General features: G+C 39.8%; 1 protein-coding gene across 6 annotated transcripts in view; it reads left to right on the top strand.

Annotated features, from left to right (window-relative positions):
• The window catches only part of SLC25A21 (solute carrier family 25 member 21), a 242,065-nt gene that overhangs the window by 170,432 nt on the left and 58,086 nt on the right, over positions 1-13,547 (top strand). For all 6 annotated transcript variants that reach the window (XM_085301716.1, XM_085301715.1, XM_085301714.1 and 3 more), the window contains one exon: positions 5,215-5,298. In XM_085301716.1, coding sequence (XP_085157842.1) covers positions 5,215-5,298 — 84 coding nt within the window. The remainder of the gene's footprint in view (positions 1-5,214; positions 5,299-13,547) is intronic.

Below are 13,547 nucleotides of genomic sequence, written 5' to 3'. Positions count from 1 at the left end.
ATGCAGGATGATTGAAATAAATTCCATTCTTTGCCTGTTTACTGTAATGTAACTATTTTGTTGTATTCTTATATGTATTTTGCAATTAAATAATCATCATAGCAGTACTATAATACTTAAAATATGACCCCTACACTAGCATAATTTATATCTTTGATTTAAATAAGTAGGATTTTTGTTTTTGAAATCTAATATTCAGTTCTTCAACAGCTTATGTGATTTACTGTTAAAATAAATGGCAGAATTATACTCTCAATTTAGTTATTATCCTGTAAGTAACATAAGCAACTCAAAGAACTTGAGCCAAAAAGTGAAATAAATATTATCAAAGTCCATTTTGTAGTACCAAGTTTTGCATGAAATCTAAGCATCACTAGATAGCACTAACAAGTARCACCTGAATAAATGTTTAAGTTAGCAATTTGAAATCCTTAAAAATTATAATGCACTTATGTTTGATTACAGAYGTGAACTGTTAAATATATATATATTTATATATAGCTTCAGACTAAACATTTTCAATATGCTTTGAAAGGAGTAGGTAGGAGTAGGCTTTGAAAGGCTGGTAGGAGTAACTACAGCTCAGTGGAGCTGGAATCATGGGAATTATTTAAAGTGTAAAGTGGCTGTAAATGTTGTTTTCAGCTTTCAGAAAGCTGCACATCTGTTTAAAAGTTGTTCTAAAAGCAACATTGCACAGATAATTTTGTTGCTCTGCCACGTGGCTGTCCTCCTCTCAGTTGTATCTTCTAAATATCTCAATACCTGTGGTTGTTTGCTTTGGAATTGCGTAATTCCTGATCACGGAAGGAAATGTTAGGTGCTTTATTCAAAATAGTCTAGAATATGAGATGAAGTGATAATCCTAATAAGGCATATGAAGAGATTAGAATTTAAGTAAGAAGCAAAATGCAACAAAAACTTCCAGTCGTGAGCAAACATCGTGCCAGGGTCTGAAGGCTGATTATCTGAAACGATATTTTTCTTTCCTTCTGAACTTTGTGSTTTCAGAACTAGTCAGCAGCACTGTATAAAAGCACCAAGAAATTCTGGCATTTACGAATGAACATATGGCCTTTGTAAACCCGGTGGCAAGAATTTGGTGAGCTCTAGTCTTCTGTGTGTCACCTTGTGACTGCTCTGCATGGCTGGGATTAAAYTGTTCACTGTCTACGTGGAAAGCATAGGTTTTTTTCCTTTTACGTTTTAAGGTAACTAAATTTTTCAGCGTGAATGTGAGACCTTTATGCAGCCCTGGGCAGCAAAAAAGTCAAAAAAGGGGGGGAGGAGGATTCTTGGGTAACATTGTGATGAGCAGAATTGAACACTAAGTTCCTCCCCATGATGGATGGCACACTCCACAAGACAATGTTGATGAGCTGTTCAGCAAGCATGTGTGAAAAAATGACAATTGTTAGAGGAAGATAGAAAAAATACGTATTTTTTTCCAGAAAGCAACAATTTTCTTGGTCCAATTGAGTTAGAAAAGACTTGCAATAGGAAGGAGGACAGGAAAGCATCCTGTGAACTGTGGAATTTTATAAAACTTGGAATAAAACACTGGCTGTTATAAAAGGAAGGAAAGCTGTAAATCAGGCATTGGAACAGAAACAGAGAAGAATCTTTGCTTCCCGTGATGACATACTGCTTGCTAAATGGAAGGTGGCTCAGAGAAATGGTAAAGGAAGTCCAGCACCTTCTGCCCTGTGGAATTTCAGGCTGACCAAGGACTGTTCTAACTGTAACAGTGCCCTCTCTCATGCTATCAAAATAAGAATAATTATGGTTTAATTGTTCCACGAGTAGTAGTTATAGTGCTAATTAATGTGAGTAAGTTAAAATATTGTCATGGTTTTAGATCATGAACACTTTTCAACATAGAGCTTTCATTTTGAGCAGGCCCCCCAACCTCCAATGTTGTTACATGATTTTCACCTTTTGAGATCTTAACCTTGTGTCTTCTGGCTCGAACAAGGAAGGACACTGATGTTCTCCTTTTAAACAATATTGGGACCTTTTTGCATCAAACAGAGCCCTGCAAAGGTGCAGTTCAGGCATGGGGGCAAATATGACCAAGACCTGCTGGCTGCTGCTACGATCCAGAAAGGGAGATAGTTATCTGGAGGTCATTTTTAGAGTGATGAAGCAGGAGGTGTCAGTAAACGTATACCGTGTTGGAGGGTCCAGTGGCTGCTGATGCTCCCTGTGTGCTCGTGGTGACTCCTCGGGCATTCGGCCCGGTCCAGCGAAGGTCTCCGTGCCTGCGTGTCCTCTCAGCGCCTTTCTCAACACTGAGCGTACGTTTTGCTTTTCAGATTTCAGAATAATAAATCYGATCCGAAACTAACACTCTGATTGCATTTATAGGAGGAGTTACCTTCTTCTGTTCTGGCAAAACTGGTAACACACGAGACAGGCATCCTGCTTTCAGAAATGCATGAAATTCACTGGTCTTGTAATGCGTTTAGAAAGAAATGGGTTTAAAGCATAGAAAGCAGTTGTGTGTCCCCCAGTTGTGTTCATTCCTCTAAACAGTCATTAAAAACAGGCCAGGTTGTGTTTGAAGTGAACGCTCTCGCGCTTCGTTATTATTAAGATTACTAATGCACGCGGCTGCTGCCGCTGCCTGCAGTAAAACAAACAAATATCTTTTCAGCTCTTCCTTGAGCTTCTTATAACAAGTGCTGGTGATCAATTAGCTAGTTCATTAAAAAGTTACACATGCTTTTATTGAGGCAAGCAATTCTGAATCAAAGAACCCAATTCGCAGATCTAGGTTGAAGCACATAATTGGCATGTATTTTAGGATTGCTGTTAAAGCTATAAAAAAGATTTACTAGGGAAGGAATGGATCCAAAAACCCTAAAGGAAGGAATAGGTTGTTTGTGGGACTCAGTGTAACAAACGGACTCATTTAATACTCAAGTCTTCTCTACTTCAAAACCAAAAACTCAAGTAAATGTAAACATCTTTTATCTTCTTCAGCAAGATGTTATCCTTGTCTCTTCACCTGATACTAGTAAACTGCATATTGTATTGAATTCTTTTGCTGTGATTTTCATTATTACTATCAAAGATGTATTTTTACTAAATCATTTAAATCTAATTGAGAAGGGAGTGCAGTGTAATTGCAGAGCAACATTATATGAGGCCTTTTCTCCACGTCTGCAGATCCACAGTGAGTGGGTGGTTAAAGCCTCACTTGCACAGTTATGTGTGCGCAGTTCAGCTGAGAAGCTCAGACACACGCGCACGTACACGTGTAGGGTATGCCTGAGCGTTCGGAGGGTGCAGAGAAGGAGGGTGCACTATTCAATGTGTGTTTTGGAAATAATTATGCCTTGTTCTGAGTTTACAAGCAGGCGAAATGCTGAAACTTGAGAGAAGGGGTTTGGGCTAAGACAGCTTTACTGTTGACATGCTTGGAAAAGGTTGTGTGCTGTGCATTTTTGCAAGTTTTTGTTAAATAAATGAAATCCATTTTTATTTTTAAACTGAAAGGTTGAAATAGTCAGCTCCTAAATATAGGAAAATTAGTATAGATTCTACTTTCTGTTGTTCCTTTGATTGCTAGATTATTATAATGTAAAAGCTTCTGAAGTTGATATTACTGTTGGACTTTGTATGATGGCATTGAGGCATTTTCAACTATTAGCCTTCCCAAGGGCTCTTTTCAGACAAAATGTTATGCATCAGCTCTTATTTGAGTGTAAGCCTATTGAATAGCATTCTCTCCTTTGCCAACTTGGCAGCAAGTTCTCCCGCTAATAAAAGAGGTTACCCCAGATAGAGATCCCAGATGTGCCTGAACTACTTTTATTAGGACTATGGAGGGGTTCAGTGTTTCCTTCTAGCTGTTTTCAGAAAAGGTGTGGGCTTGCCTTCATAATTGCCCAAAGAATTATATTACATCACTGGAATTTTTTTTTCCTCGAAGTGAATAAAATGTTAGATGTGTTAGCACAGAACACAGTTTAGGAAATACTGATAGTCAAAATGATGAATGTCTTTTGCCAGAATATAATTCTTGATTTGATCCTACTGGACTCCGTTGAGAGAGAGGAGAAAACGGCTGTTTAATGCTGAATTGCAGTATCTTAGTTCATGGCATATTAATGAGATTCAGTAGAATAAACAGAATAAGAAACAGTAGATGTTTATAAGAACACTAATGGTTAGGACCTCTTGAAAACAAATCTAGCGTGTATAAGAAACCATGTATACAAAACTGAAGATATTTGTTTTGTCCTCTGCCTGTGATGTACAACATGCTTGACTGTAACATCAGTTATTCTTTGAAGCTGTTGAACATTTTGCTGTGCAGAACTATTACTGTACTTAGTGATAAAGCCAAMTCATTGACTGCCTCCTGCACAGCTCTTTTTAGACTAAAATTGCTAACATCAATATTCGATTATTTTGGATGCTAAATAGTAATAAGCACAGTTTTAAAATAAATTTTATTCTTAAAAGTGTATTCAAAATTCCATTTATGAAGACTTTCTTTGTACTATTTTTTGAGTGTATTGGCTGCAATTTTAAAAATAATAGTATTATGAAAGAGTATACTTAAGGATTTAATGATAAAGCCACCAGCATTCTGTTGAAACATCTCTGTTGTTGTCAGGGAGATGAATATGGGAATGAATAGCAGATGAATAAGGAAAAATAGATTTTAATCAAAATAATTCATTGCTTTGCTGTACTGTTCATCTTATTACTAAGTTATGAAAATGAATGCCGCTCTAATTTCCAGTAATGTCTCTGGTTGATTTTTATTGTAATTGCATCAGATACAAAAGTAGGAAGCTGCACAGTGGATTCARTTCATAATGAAACACACGACAGTATTCCCCTTCAGATTTTCAAAACCAGAGTTTGATTCAAAGACTCCCATTAATTTCAATGGGCTTTGGGTAAGGCACCAGGTTAACAGCTTATTTTTCAAACAACTAGAGAGAGGTGTAAATGTCAAAGGTGATAGCTATACTGTGAGTTCCATAAACTACAAGAAAAGTTACTACTAAAGCTCTATTTTTCTTTAGTTTAATGGCTTCTATGAAAATAGTGTTAATAAGTATATCAGGAGCAGTATATAATAATGAATCAGATATGTGAAAAATGTAATACTCCTTTTATGTAATAATTGGAAAGTTAAAAGTGATTTAAAATCCTTAACTTCTCATGCTGTGATCTAAATTGTATTTTTTTTAGGTTCCAAATTCAAAGAGGGAAAACTGATCCGACCAGTTACAAGAGCCTGGGGGACTGTTTTAGGACTATTTTCCAGAGAGAAGGGTAAGAGTATATGTTTTTAAAATTGTCAATTTTATGTGACCTTTCTTAATCACCCAGTTTTCCAGACATTAGATCCTCTCTATATTCCTCCCTTTTTGCAGTTGCTAGAATTTGGCAGAGATTTAGTTTTACGGAACGAGCACAGCCTGAGCATTACGTGCACTCACAATATGAAATGTTGCTGTTAGGCTGTGTTTGCAGGCGGTGATGCACAGCCGTGGGGAGACACCTGAGCGAGGTCTGCAGGCTCGTGTTTTGGGGGCAGGACGGGCACGTTAGTGCGGTGTGTCTTGTTTGCTGGGTTTTTCGAACTAGCTCGGTCTAAGGCATGATCAGCCAGCGAGATGCTTGTTTCCAGGCTCTGATGGACTGACATTCCCGGTTAGCTAGACGGTGTTTCCAAAAGTTGCTTCAGCCACAACTTTTCACTTTGTCAGAATGCRGAAGATCTTCAGGATTTAGGGTGCTGAGCCACCTGGATCATACCGGATTCAGAAGGAACCATCGGTCTGGGTCTGAGCTCCTCGGAGGGACTTGGGCTGTGATCCAGAAAGGCATTTAAATACACGCTTAATTTTATGAGCAGTCCAGTTGAAGCTGGTGAATGTAATGGGACTGCTCACATGCTTAAAGTTAAGCCTGTTATCCACGGGAGCTCTTCAAAGCTTGCCTTTAATCAAGGTAACTCTTAATTAGTAAATCCCAGTTTTATGTAGCTGGCAGGCTTTCCATGAGAACTTTGAAAATACAATAGCAACCTGTTTTTACATCCACATATAGATCAAAATGGAATTGTGCTTATATATAGCGGCATAGATAGCGTGTATGGAGGCAGCAGAGCTGCCGCGGGGCACCGACTTCAGAAATGTCCACATGCTGTGCTGGAAAGGCAGGGGTGAGATTAGCAGTGAAAATGAAGAACTAGACCCATTTTGTTTCCTGCAATAAGGTTTAGCTAAACTACACTTCCACATAAGCACGTAGGTACAGAACCACAAGTTTTCCATTGCTAACGTAAGGAAAGGTGYAGAAATATTTCACTAAGGCAGTGAGAAGGTAAGTCTTCACATTTGCTATTATCACTGGCGTTCGATTTTGAGGAAAAACTTGTGCTACGCGTTATACCTACAAGGCACTAAATATGTTAAAAGCTGAAAAGACTTGGCCAAAAGGATAACTCGTAGCTTCTGGGGGGTTTCAAAGTTGAGTATGTTAATTTTTATCGCTTCTCAAAAAAGGCTATGTTTTCTCAATAGAAAACTATTAGTATTTATTATATGTCAATMTAATTATTTTTAAATACAAAAGCAGTTTCAATATTTGAGCCAGTGAACATAAAAAATCTATTTATCTAATCCAAATTCACTAATATTTTTGTTTGGTTGAATTAGTCACAAAATGTAAAATTATGCATGTGCAGAAATGCCACACAAAATGTGAAATTATGCATGTGGAGAAGGAGCCTAAATCAAAAGACTGTTTCCAAGTTAATTGATGTTAGGGTCTTATTTTATTAACTATATGATTGCTTTGTGTAATTAGATATTTGTACAACTCACATGCATAAAAAGCGGCAGGACACTGCCAACTGCAATGTAATGCACAAACTGTAGTTCCCTTGCTACTGTTTTGGGGGGAGAGAAAGCAAGTACTTTATATTTCAATTGTATTACATATTGTACTTTACAGATGGTTTCCAGAGACCTAGTTAGTATTTATTTTATAGATTTGGCTCCATTATTATTTTCGCAGTATTTGGAAGTGTGCTACCTAACAAGCATAACCTCTTCAGCTGCAAAGAGGCGCTGGTCTGAGTGCAGGGGTCCTCAGGTTCAGAGGGGAGAGATGAAGGGTTTTTTCTTTAGAACATTTGTGTCCTGATAGTAGTATCAAAGTTTCTGATAGTTACGATTGCACTGACTTTCTTCTGCTGGATTAGAGGCAAATAGATAGTTTTAGTTGCCTATTGCAAAAGCTGACTATGCTGATCTGAACAAAAGGCAACTGCTATGAGAACCTCTTTTTTCCAGAAAGTTAGACAGCGACAGAAGGTCACRTTATATATTATCATAAAAGAGTAGTAAACACAAGGCAAGAAGGAGGAGAATCTCGGAGAATCTCAGACATAAGTAAGTGTAGACAACCAGCTCTCTAAGAGCCCGTATCTTAAATTCTGGCTAAAAAYAAACAACAATAATCAACTAATCCTGAAAAATCTGTCTGACTCCGTGAGACTTGCATTCCCATCTGCACRAGTTGTCCAGTTTCTGAAGCTGGTGATGGTGACACTTGTGAGGGAAGTGAGAGAGATGATTGTGAAATCTTTAAGTTAGTGGAAACCTTGAACCCAGATCCCCTCTCCTTGGATGAYCACAGAAATGTCATGCCAGAGAGAGCACCAAGAAGGGGCTTCAGACTCTAGACTCCAAGCAAACCAAAGCAACTTGTAAGAAGTCCAGATTCAGGTGTGTGAATTTGAGAGAAAGGTAAAAAAATTCATTCATGCCGCATGTTTATGTCGTATTGGTTAGTCCCAAGCACCTTCTACCCCTTCCAGTGTGTGGCGCTTCTAGGTGATTTTCAGAGGTATCTGATTCTGGGAGCACTGACTGTATAAAGAGCCCAGGCACCTATCTCCAGCACTCACAATTCCCTACTGGCACATGCAATTTTACATTGAGCTGGTTACAAAGCGAGCTAAAAAAATAAGGGAAGGAAGTAGAAAAACAAATGCTTCTCATGGCCTGCTCCTGAATATCTTTACATCGGGGGACAGTGCTTTTGCTCATTTGTGCTTATATTTTCAACAGTAGTAACTGTGTGAGCTAGAAAGCCAGAGCCCAGTTCAGGCAAGTGAGCTACTTTCGAATGCCTCAATTTTTTGACCCTGTTCAGTTTACGTTATGAGTAGGTTTGAAGGATCGGCCGAGGAAGGACTTAGCATTTTTATGAATATGATGTGTCTCATTCGCTGCAATGCCAAGTACTGAAAATCGACCAGTACTGTGTTACTCTAGTATGACAGTAGCAAGGGGTGATAGTTTCATGGAAGGCTACTTCATCACAAATACTAGTCGGGATCTCTTTAACCATCATCCTGCTTTTCTCCCCATTATAATGAAGAAGACAGAGATAATATTTCCAGTCTAGCACTGTCAGAGGACTGTCCCTTGCAAAGAATCTCAGGGGTCCTTCTGTGTTCACAGAACACTGGAAATTTCTAAAACGAAAAACAGRCATAAGAAAAATCCTAAAAGCTCCTTTCTCACAACTTTCAAAATTTGAATGGCTCTTTAGGTGGAAATAAATTTTCTCCATAGGGAATTAAAATCTTCAAAGAAGGATCCATCCCTTGAACTCTTTTGTTGTCTTACAAAAAAATGGGAGCCACAAAACATAAAATTTAATTGAGACTGACTAAAGGAAAGCTCTGTCTAACAAAGCATTAAAGGTCACATAGCTTTCTATTAAAGGAAAGCAGGAGTATTAACTTCAGGGCTTTTGCAAACTTCTGCTGCAGTCTTCCAACGATGGCCTATTGCGTGGGGGCTGCAGCTCCATGGACCCTCTCATGTGGTGACCAACCTCGGTTTAGCTGTATTTGCTAGGAGCTTGCGTCTGAATTCCTCTGGTTTCACATATGAGATGATGCATATATTGACAGATCTTTGACAACAGAGGTAAAACCACCAGGAGTATATCTGTTTATTGAGGAGTGACAGCTTAACAGCCAACATAAAATAATCTGATGTTTATTGGGGAAAATGTTTGGATAGAGGATTAACTGAAACTATTAAATAGAGAAAACTTTTCATTCTTTTTAGATCCTACAAATAAGAGCTTAGATCATGTTAAATGGCCATTTTTTGTATCAGTCGTCTTCACTGCATTTGTATTCGCTTGCTTTTGCTTTGATAATGACTTAGGTTTAAATATGAAATGTAAGAATAAACCAACAGTCTAGCTGGATGTATATGTTGCATTTATATTAAAGACATATGGTGTTGTGTCTCACATTAAGAATGGAAAATTGTGCCCATCTGCACTGTCTTAATTTAAAGTTAAAGCATTAAAATGATGAATGCTATTATTTTGGGTCTGTAAACAACTTCATTCTTATAAACTTAGATTTTCATGGGCTCATAATTTTACCAGTAAATGTTCTGGGTTACAGCTGGCCTTTCTGGTAGGCTCCTGGTCAAGTCGCCCGTTCATTTCATTGGCCAGTTAGCTTGGCTGAAGCAGAAAAAGCTGGTAGTCGCCTGCTTTCCAGTTTTATAAGTCAGTGCTTAAATAAATTAAAGTGCTGTTACCCTTTCTTACAACTAGAAGGTCCTAGGAAAGTACAAAATGCAATTGTCACTGATCATTTGCGACCTCTTTACTTTTGCCTAATTATTTGATGGTTTATGTTGAATTTGGTTTGTGAAGGCGCAATTACCTTCATATTCGCACCGTCCTATAGCTTTAGGACTAATTCTGTCGCTCACAGCCTCACCGTGCCGCCGCCTTCTACCTGTAAGTGTCTGCATGACCACACACCTTGCCTTTTCAGTACCGTGACTCATACGTTGGTGGGATCGGGCTCTAAAGCTGCACAAAACTTGTCGGCTATGGGTGGAGCAGGTGGGAGAACAGCCAAAGCTAAGCAGGAGCTGGATGAACGCTGCCTTGTCAGCAAACGCACAGGAGCTGGAGGGTTCCTGGCTTTTGTGGTGTTCAGCCATCACTCGTCGGTGAAGAAGTCTGCCAGCAGGCTGCTTTGTCCTGCCTTCGTCCCTTGGCTGCTTGCAGCAGTAGCAAGTGTTTGGGAGGCTACACGGGTGCTCTGGGGCCGGCTCTGGGGCCGGCTGGCTCTGGGTCGTTCTCTCCGCTGCTTCCGACCGAGCGCTCGCATCCAGCAGGAGGACCAGCAGCAGGTCGGGAAAGGCCGCTTGCGGGATTGCCAGCCCCGCAGGCGAGCACCGACCTCTGGCAGTCACCAGCCGTTGTCCCCGCCTGTTCCCGGGGCCCAGCTGGATGTGTGCTCTTCCAGCTGGGCTGAGGAAACCCATCAAAAGGCTGCCAAATGAGTGTTATACGAGATGTGAAAACTTGGCTACCCTGTGCATGAATCCTTCAATGAAACTGCCGACCAGGCCAGTGTGACATGGTCAGTTATGCCAAAAATCCCTTTCCCAACTAGCAATTACAAAGTGGAGATTCATTTCCACTTGTTGGAGGCCCTAAATTTCTGTAGTGTGGAAAGACCAGACTCTGCTTTCTGCCTCCAGCGCTCTGAAGCGAGCAGAAGTGATAGGTTAAGATGTTATTTCCCCCCAGGTATCTGCCCCACTCTTCGGGTTCCTGTTAGCCCTCCCATCCCGGGGACAGCAGGAGCGAACGTGTGCCCACGCTTCGCTTGCTACGTTCAGCACTCYGGTGTCTTGGTACGGACCCACCGAAACTGGCAGTTTCAGAGACTGATCTTGCAAGCTGAATTACAGGCACATTTTCTGCTCCTGCTGCACAAATAGCAACGTCCACCTGAACACGGAGCAAGATCTGTCAGCGCTTCTACATCAGAAATATCTATACAGAGATCCATTTATCTTCGAGCCATATAAGTCTGCCTCACACCTACAAATTCATCATACTTGTATAAGCCTTGCTAAAAAGAGAGGGAAGACACAGAAATGAGTATTACAGTACCAAAACGCCTATCTGTGTCTATCCTAGTGCATCCACACCGTTTAAGTCCATAGTATATCGTTAACTTTCCCTGTCTGTGTCCCAGACGTTGGATAATTCTCCTGTCAGTCACATTATGGTACCTGGCATCTTCATGACATGCAGTTGTATCTTTTGCAGCTCTCAATAAAACCTGTGATTTAGAGTATCGAAAATAATTACAACATTCCTGTGTAAAATACTTACCATCTGAAGCTTAAGGTGCCTTACAGGCAGTTAATTAAGTTTTGTAACACCTTGATGAAGCAAAGAGATACAAAACTGAAATTTTGAAGGACAGTGTGTTGGCTTAAACTGTGAACCTGTGGCAAGTTATTCTAGTATTTAGTATATTTAGTGTTTAGTATAATTATCAACTGTTTAATCTATCCTTTTGCATTTGGAAGGGATGGATTCTGTTTGCTTTTTCTTTTTTTCCATTGGTTGAGACTCGGATCTTCCAGGCCTTCACCAATCTATGACGTTCACGTGCAAACTCACCCGGGAGCGTGCGGTATTCACGTGGACCCCTGTGGAACGGAGCTCACAGATTTGTAGTGAAAGAAAAAAACACAGCATAGGCTTTAGCCTTCTGGAACCACAGTCTAATCGAAGACTGACATTTATATTTTGCTTACAAGATCTTAGATAAATACATCTTTTGGGTGTATGTATGAAGGTGATATGCATTGTATTTTCCTTTGTAAGAAAGCAATTTTGACATTAGACATTTAGACATTTGACATTTGACTATCTCACATAAAGATATTGAAAAATCTCAGGAAATTCTGATACCTCAATACATTTTAAGATGCATTTGTCTATGTATGCATATGTGTAATTATAAAATACTCATTCATTCTCTTAGTGGAGAAAAATGAACCAGTTCATATCAAGTGAAGTTTTCCCAACAAGCCCAGAGTAAGTGGATGCTTTTGCAATAATAATTGGTCATGAAACCAAAATGATACCTGGTCTCTTAGCACATAGTTCTCAAAACACTTTCCCGAAGAAGGAAGCATCATTATCATGATTGTACAGATGGGGCTACTGAGGTGTGCCGTGCCGGGGGGCAGAGGAGAGCTGGACTGGAGCATGTACACGGATGATGGCTGCAGAGCAGCCTGGTAGCGTGCAACATGCTGCCCCGTGGTAACACGTTTGCATCAGCGCTCTTAGGAACATTAATGTTGGACATCAAATTGCACTCTTGGATGCAATCTTGGATTCTAGTTCAGAGCAAGGACTGAAGGTTTGCCTGGCAATTCATTCTGCAGAGTGGCTCGTCTGAGGTCCTGCCTGCATGGAGCTAGCGGCGGTTTCAAGAGTGATGCTGAGTATCCTGACTGCAAGCCCAGCGCCCTGCTTGGCGCGCTGCATGGTCTGTCCCCGGATAGTCAGCGGTGCTGGCAGTGATGTTACCGTCGTGAGCCTCCCCAGCAGGCAGGAATTCTCCATTCCTAACTATAGGTTCCCTACCCCCATCTTCATATGTTAACACTTGAAAACATAAGAAATGGCTCTGGAATGTGAAAAACTTCTATTCTCAGTTTTATGCATGTAGCTTTAAAAATACAATGAGGTTGCACTGTCGTAACTAAGGGCAGTGTTTGGCTAACCACGTTTTTATTACTGATGGTGATACGTTATCCAAAAAGGATACAGCTTAGCTTTCAGACTCCAGGTTGTCTTTGAGAGCTGGCTTTTAAGCCAGACATTTTACTTGCAAAATTTGATCTTGCATGGATGGCAACACAGTAAACACRGACACTCTTAGAGAATTACTTCTGAGAATGAGATGCTTTGAAGATGAAACGTGTATCCTCATTTATTTCCCAAAGGAACAGAATGCAATACAATTATGTAAATCTCTGTAGGTATCTTAGGACTAAACAGGCCAGAGCTTAACTGGCATTAGTCATGATTGTTCGCAAAGGCCACCGGAGACACACATTTACCCTGTTCTTCTTCTTCTTTTTTTTTTTTTTTTTTTTTTTTTTTTGAGTTTCAGGGCATATTTTTTTTCAAGTTTCAAGTATTTTCATAAGCAGATTGTTTTAATCCTAAGAATGTTATTGTTTCGTGGATGTTTCTATTTCCTACTAATAAAGCATAAATAAGACTCATAATATTATCATAATTTATAGCAATAGCTCCTACAGGCCTCGGTTTGGAATCAGATGAGTGCATTAGAAGATGTTTATCCTTATAGTGGTAAGGAGATGCCTACCACAAATCATTTACAAACAAATCATTTACGATCTGCTTTTATCCATCTTACTYGAGTCAGCAGCATGTTGGGAGAAGTTTAGCTTGTGGTGCTTAGGATCTTACCCCGTGAGAGTATCTATGGCTTTACCACATTAGGTTCCTCGGTTGGTCCCGGACAGCTTTGTTACCTGGTTTAAATAGGTCGATGTAATAGTCATGCTTTAAAAAAATAATAATAAAAATACTCCTTTTAGGCTCGGCGCACACAGAAAATGATATACTATGCGTTGTCCTCTATGCATTGTCATCTATGCATTATCATCAGTGCA

This window comes from Rhea americana, unplaced genomic scaffold, assembly GCF_003343005.1.
Source record: "Rhea americana isolate MKP2758 unplaced genomic scaffold, rheAme1 scaffold_18, whole genome shotgun sequence".
In the NCBI taxonomy this organism is placed as follows: Eukaryota; Metazoa; Chordata; class Aves; order Rheiformes; family Rheidae; genus Rhea; species Rhea americana.
Note: the sequence above shows the minus strand (reverse complement) of the source record. Positions and strands in the feature narration are given on the sequence as shown.